This window comes from Eurytemora carolleeae, unplaced genomic scaffold (assembly GCF_000591075.1).
Source record: "Eurytemora carolleeae unplaced genomic scaffold, Eaff_2.0 scaffold638, whole genome shotgun sequence".
Taxonomy (NCBI): domain Eukaryota; kingdom Metazoa; phylum Arthropoda; class Copepoda; order Calanoida; family Temoridae; genus Eurytemora; species Eurytemora carolleeae.
Window position 1 is genome coordinate 149,452 of NW_019396526.1, and position 7,400 is coordinate 156,851.

Below are 7,400 nucleotides of genomic sequence, written 5' to 3' on the forward strand. Positions count from 1 at the left end.
CTAAGAAACAATTAATTTGGTCTGTTCATACAAATATCTTTTCTCTTGGTTAACATTTTCATAAGTAGTCTTCATTATATTCATATAATCGCCTACCACTGTAGTGTAAGAAAAAAATATTTTTCAAATTTGTGCAACTTCTCAAGATTTCGTGAGACCTTTTAAGAGACCAAAAACCTTAAAAGAGGAAAACAGTATAAATTCTTAGTGTTTAGTCAATTTTAGGGATGATATTAGGTTAGGATTTACTTCAACAGTGAAAACAAATTTAAGGAACACGGAGAACAGAAAACGGAAAAAGTTTCGCAGAATAAATTCAAGGATTTTTTCATTTAGATACTATATTTGCCACATATATGGCTGTTACTAAAAAAATCCGGAAAATTTGTCTCTTTTTCCAAGATTTTAGTTCAATAACTAACCGTCTTTCCTTTTAATGGCATCACTTCACATAACAATCAATTTATTCGAAATATTTATTTATTTATAAATTTATCAGAAACAATTCTAAGATTTTAAATTGACAACATATTCAACTGCAACTAGAGATGGCAATACAATATATAAATTGATTGAGATTTAATAGTTTTTAGGATTTGAGACAAAATAATTAAATTGACTTAATCCGTTTATTAAGAAGATTCCAGTTCTGGACGGATTAGATAAAATATTGACTAATTAACACTGTAACAGATTTTCTTTAACACGATTTACAAGGATCAATAGCTTTGACTACAATTACAAACAATATTTGAGTCAGGTAAGCATAACTAAAATTTGATCTTTTTGATTGAAATTAAGTGTCCTGTACATTCTTTTTTAATGTCTACCGTTAGATTAGTGAAATTTCGCAATTGTCGCTCAGGATTTTGTGAATTGCAACTGTTCCAAGTCACAAATTCTGAGCGACAAACAAAGACGACATTTAATTAGTTTTCTGGTTCTGGTTGAAAAAAGTTCATCCCGTTAAGATTGTCATTATCGTTAAATTTTGTAACCAACAAGTAATAATAAATAGGTGTTTTTTTGGTAGAATTAATTACATTCTTTAGTCCCGTTAATTATATAATACTTCTAATATTAATCTGAAGGAATTTAGTCGTATTTTTACAGCGACGAATACTCGTGAATTTCTGGTAGATTTCTGTCCGAGTGTTTAGTTCTTTGGAGTTCTTTTCTAAAATAATCCACAGTTTTCGCCAAACCTTTCCTAAATATAATCTTATCAAAAACAAATCTCTTTTTGCGGATTTTGTTAATCTGCAGATCAATTTAATTTTTATTTGATACCCAACATAAAAATCGAATCCAGGGATCTGGGGAGAAATAACTGAAATGAAGTGATGGAGCATTGATTCTCAAATTAAAAGTCCCTAAAGTGAATATAGAGATCAAGCAATGGGGATTACAACTATCCAACAAAAAAGTTCCCAGCTCTGCTGCCTTTTTAAAATATTTAAATGATGGCATGTCAGTAAAGTAAAAAAAACTCCTATTCCCCTGTATTCTATTCTTCACTAAAACTACGTTAACCCTTCATTCGTATTTATAATAATAAAATGAAAACCCAGAAGAACAGATATATAAACAAACGTTAAAAATATAGTTTAGAGAATATAAGTGTAACTCAGACCATTATTCACAATTTTTTTTGTTGAAATTTTTTTCTTCTAGAATTGTGTAAAGGTTTAGTTAAGAGGGGTGGACAAAAAGTCAACATATATCTGACAGACATTGAGCAACCCTTTGAAATTGTCCACCCCCCAACAAAAAAAATTTAGGCCTTAAGGATGGTTGTACCACCTTTGGTGTACACCCCTCGCTGTACACCCCTCGCTGTACCCCCCTGAAAATATAGATTTTACTTGAGTGGAACAGTAGGTTCCCAGTCTAGAACCCGTTTAGCCAACGATATATCTGGTCGACGTCGCTGCGGGTCATCTTCTACAGCAGGCAGGTGCTCTATACTGCTACCTCCACCAACCATATCACTTAATATATATTAATATACAGTGTGTCTCGCTAAACATGATAATTTCAAGAAAAGTTAAAAATGACAAGTCGTGTTCGGCATTTATTTGTGATTCTTAAATCAATTATCATCTAAGACTAAAAAAAACTTGCCTTTTACTGTAAAATTTTTTTTATTTTCCCCCAATTAATCAAAAACTAGACCCGGGGGAAGTAATATGAAAATAAATATTTACTTGATAATGTTTGCAAATGTGATTATAGAATGTTCGTCAGGGTTGCCAATATTGACCGGTAGGCTGTAGTTCGAGTTCATGAGGAGAACCAAACCGTTCACCAAGTCGGACACGTACTGGAAGGATCTAGAACATTTACACATTTATAGGAAGAAAAGAGTTATTAACTATAGAGTATAGGTGTACTTGAGTACAAGCGGAATCCGGTAGATTTCTCACACTAGAGGCGCTAGTATACATCTTGTTTTCTCAGCTTTCTACAGACTTAGTGACCTCTACGATGGAATATTAATCAAAATGCACATGAAGCAGTATGATCATACGTCAAGATGAGGGTAGAGAAGGGGATGGGGTAGTGGGCTGAACTCCTCAATTCATGGAACATTGCTAATCCCATTTTTTTTGATCTACCAAGAGAAACCCATAGATATTTCATTGAGCCCATTTCTAATGTTCCTCATATTAAAACAGTTTTATGCACTCGTTTTGTACAATTTGTGACCAGTTTATCAAATTGTCATAAGCAATGTCTCCGACTTTTAGTAGATTTAAGTAAACATAATTTAAGAACTGTTTATGTAAAAATCTATTGCACAAGACTGTAATGTACAATCTAGAAATCTTGTGTAAAACAAAATATGATATACAATCAGATTCCTTTAGACCAAGAATGGATATTACCCATTCTTCATGAATTACTCAAAGTTAAAGATGATATTTTTGTTCTAAACTATTTAGTTGATAATGAGATCGCAACCATGATTAACTTTTTATAATTTTTACCTTTGAGTGCGAAATAAATCTATAATAATAGTTCGATTTTTATACGCATACGCATAAATGTATGAAGCCCACAAAGAGTAAAAAATTACCACATATAAACCAACTAAAACATTCAGACAAACAACTAAAGGTTTTGTAAAGGCTAATATTACTGACAGATTTCTTCCCGCCTGAAAAAAGGCCCCCCCCCCCTGAGGACCTACCTTGTTTGATCTCCTGAACCATAGATAGTCAAAGGTTTATCTTCTAGAGCCTAAACATTAAACAAATACTTAAAGGATCCCGAGGGTTAACTTCACAAACATAATCTTAATTGTTCTCGAATTTTCTTCTCTTAGTTAAAAAAGACAGATTTAATTCTTATTCGAGGAAATATCAAAATAAATATTTTTTACTTCCCAACCCTTTCTATTTTTTCATTTTTTTTCTTTAATCTTTTTTTTGTAAGCTAACTTAATGGTTTAAAGGAAAAGAGATGAATAGCCAGAAAATACATTTTTTACAAGTATTTCACCTGAATAACAAAGTTAGAAACTACTCGTCCATCGTTCGCGTGCATCCGCGGACCATAAGTATTAAAAATTCGCGCTACGCGGACAGATACATTTGACTGCTTTGCGTACGCATACGCGAGGGTTTCTGCAACTCGCTTACCTAAAATATTGAACATTTAGAGGAGCAGTGGGCAACAAAGGAGATTTGGTTCAGATATAATATTTAAGGATTAAGATTGGTTGGATTAAAGATTCAAGATTTGTTTGACCTTCATCATAGCATGCCCTGGGTCCGATTGGATTAACGTGACCCCAGTAGGTTTCCGGTTGAGGATGCACTTCGGGATCCCCGTACACCTGGATAACAGGTAGGTTAGGGCAAAGGTCAAGGTTATGGTGAAGGTCTTAGTTTAGGACAAGAAAAAGGTTTAAAGGTCAAGATAAAGGTTTGAAGGTCCAGATAAAGGATGAAAGGTCCAGATAAAGGTTTAAAGGTCAAGATAAAGGTTGAGGTTAAGACAAAGGTTTAAAGGTCAAGATAAAGGTTTAAAGGTCAAGATAAAGGTTTAAAGGTCAAGATAAAGGTTTAAAGGTCAAGATAAAGGTTTAAAGGTCAAGATAAAGGTTTAAAGGTCAAGATAAAGGTTTAAAGGTCAAGATAAAGGTTTAAAGGTCAAGATAAAGGTTTAAAGGTCAAGATAAAGGTTTAAAGGTCAAGATAAAGGTTTAAAGGTCAAGATAAAGGTTTAAAGATCAAGATAAATGTTTAAAGGTCAAGATAAAGGTTTAAAGGTCAAGATAAACATTTAAATGTCAAGTTCAAGGTTAAAGGGAGTGACCGGCAATTTTAGGATTCATTTGAGACCTATGAGACGTTTTAACGGTGCATATTACCTCACTAGTGGATGCAATTAGAATCCTTGCTTTGGTTCGTTTAGCCAGACCAAGCATGTTAATTGTACCAACAGTGTTAGTCTGGATATCATTTAAATTCGTTTCACCAGAGTCCAAATTTAATGAATTTGAGCCGTGTCTTAAATCCGCCAAAAACCGGTTTCAATTGAGCGCCGGCATAAATATTGAAACATTGGATACAATTTTAAGTGGAACCAACCATATTTGAGCCGCGTTTCAAATTTAAGCCGCGGCTCAATTTCTTTAAATTCGGCCTCGGGAGAAAAATTGAAAAAAATGTCAAAACTCAAAAAAAGTAAGCTTTTATTAAACTGTGAAAATTTTTCTCACGAGGAAAAATATTAAGAAAAAAATAACAACAAAAAAGTTTACAAAAATCAGAAATGGCTCCATGAAATGGCTCCATGAAAAGGGTTGTAATGATAAAAAAACAACTAATACAAATAAAAATTTTAATTTTAACAGATATTCAATACATGGGTATTTTTGAAACAGAGTTGTTTTCCCGAATTTAAATCAAAATATAATATAAATAATTTAATATAAATCATAATATAAAATACAATATAAAAATATTGCAAATTGACCATTTAAAACATAAAAAACACATTTTTTGAGTACTTAACAGATTTAGATATAGAAAAAACTATCTGTGACCATAGTTGGGCTTTTTTTTATATTATTAAACTCCGGTTTTCACGCAGTATTTATTGCTACCCATTTCAATTCAAAATGCTGTTAAAAATTTGATTTTTTACTTGACCAGTGATTTTAATACATTTTTATCTCTAAACCTAATCTGAGATCAAGTCAATATTATATATTAATATAATATTAATATTATGCCTTAAAATTCTAGAATACAATTTTGCTTCTGTAAAATGATTTAAGAAATATTTCACAAAATTTAACCCCTAAATGATATTATTTGATACATTTTGTTTGTTCTAAAATGATATATCCAAGACCTATTTACTTGCTATCCTTTTTTATATTAATAATTTTCGTTTGAAAATACAGTTCTAATGTTGCAATATTTTTACATATTTTAAGAATAATTTAATATTTGCTCCCCCCATCACAGTTTTATTAGAAGTTTTTCAAAGAGCTGGATCCGGCCCTGGTAAGAAGCCTTACACTAGCAGTATGGTCTGATGTCTGACCTCCTTCCGTTCCGACCAAAGATAAATGAGCTTAAAAAAAAATAAAAAAATATGTTTTTGTTTTATGGTTTTATGTTTATAGTCCATTTCTTTAAGGCATGTTTTTTGTTCTATGTTAATTTTCGAAACTTTTAGAATGCTTAAGAAATTTTTTTAAAAATTGCAAAAAGTACGTATTACAATTGTCATACTTATTTGTAAGAAATAAAAGAATGTGGCAAATGATTAAAAATTCATTTTTAAAAATATACAAAAATGTTACACGTAAAAAAATTTTGGAACTTTTTCGATGCCACTTTGCCTTCCATATGTATCAAATAATTCAAGGACATGTATTGAATATACTATATATATAATATATGTACATGTTTACACGAGTTTAAATGGTTCCTTGATAGTTTTGACTGGATTGTACATGTAATGAGGAGGAGAAGCTGGTGAGGCGAGGTGATAAATTTGATCAACCTCCAGATACAGAGGATTCACTGAACAGGTAAAAATTATATTTTTTTTACAATTTATCTAATTATTTTATAAGACATTATTTAGAATTGTTGTAAATACCACACGTCTGTGGCCTTTTTGATATTTCTCTTTGTAATAACTGATAAACTAATTTAAAATTGATATTTATTAGGGATTAGTGAAGCCAAATGAATGTCATTTAAAAATATCGAGATGAAAAAAAAACATTTCTTCAGAACCTGAGCCATCGATTGGCTGTATAGTACAAACATTTTTGTGACGGTTAGCTTAAAGTACTGTATTACGAGCAGAGAACTAGTTTCTTTCAAGTAATCTTTTTTGTCATATTTATAATAAATAAATACGGAGCAAATCATTACAAAAACGTAGATATGTTAGACATTATTTACGTAGAACTGTTGTCCCCCCCTCCCCCCGTCCAAAAAAAAGAGATTTATCTTAAATTATCATATCTATTACAATTTACTTTCTCCCTCCGCACAATACCTTCCAAAAATGTGGAATAGAAAGACGTGTTTAACATTAAAGCAAAGGGTTGTATACAGCTGGAGAAAACGGGGGCAAAAAAAGAGGCCCCTTAGAGTTTTTGTTGCGTGTACTGTTGCAATCTTTTTTATCTAAATACAGAGAGAGCAACATTTACTGAAGGGCAGTGACAAACTATCCAGAAAAGCTAAGAATTATTCAAACTATAATTATTAACAAATAATTCAGTGTGAAAGGTATTTACTGTAAACTACCCAGGAGGAGAAGCTCAAATTCAATATTGACATTACTGGTACAACTATGTGACCTTATTGCTCCTGTAGTTCTGATTTTAAGCACAAATATGAGAGATGCTTATTTATTCGGTTAAATATTAACATTTCATAACATTTTTGTTCTTCTCTATAGCTGATCATTAATGGGAGTTAAAAGTAAAAACATAAAAGATTTCAATATTTCGTTCAATTTACTTTACTTAGACCTGGCTTAAAATGATACTTATTCTATTTCTCTCTGTTGACCACTATCTAAATCTACATGTTCTCAGGTTCTCACCTATGTCCTGATGCAACATTTCAAAGTTTTCATGACCCAGCCACTGCTCTATATTACGCTTCCGCCCAGTAAAGTAGTTATCCACAACGAATACCTTAATTCAAAGGAGAAATTGAGAACAGTTCACTTTTTACACATATACCTAACTTTAATATAGATTTAAAAAAATTCCAGGTATGTGTAATAATTTTTTCCGACATCCGGTGTTTATCCTATGGTGACCCCCATGTTAATTGTTGACCCCATGTTGACCCCCATGTTGACCCCATGTTGACCCCATGTTGACCCCATGTTGACCCCATGTTGACCCC

General features: G+C 31.8%; 1 protein-coding gene across 1 annotated transcript in view; it reads right to left on the minus strand.

The window, feature by feature from the left end:
• Positions 1–615: 615 nt before the first annotated feature.
• LOC111704876 (UDP-glucuronic acid decarboxylase 1) overlaps positions 616–7,400 on the minus strand; it is an 8,803-nt gene continuing 2,018 nt past the window's right edge. Inside the window, exons 3-11 of the mRNA XM_023477246.1 lie at positions 7,090–7,183; positions 5,953–6,047; positions 4,379–4,459; positions 3,754–3,841; positions 3,505–3,644; positions 3,194–3,243; positions 2,208–2,333; positions 1,866–1,991; positions 616–1,210 (exon numbers count right to left, since the gene is read on the minus strand). Coding sequence (XP_023333014.1) covers positions 1,108–1,210; positions 1,866–1,991; positions 2,208–2,333; positions 3,194–3,243; positions 3,505–3,644; positions 3,754–3,841; positions 4,379–4,459; positions 5,953–6,047; positions 7,090–7,183 — 903 coding nt within the window. The 3' untranslated portion in view covers positions 616–1,107. The remainder of the gene's footprint in view (positions 1,211–1,865; positions 1,992–2,207; positions 2,334–3,193; positions 3,244–3,504; positions 3,645–3,753; positions 3,842–4,378; positions 4,460–5,952; positions 6,048–7,089; positions 7,184–7,400) is intronic.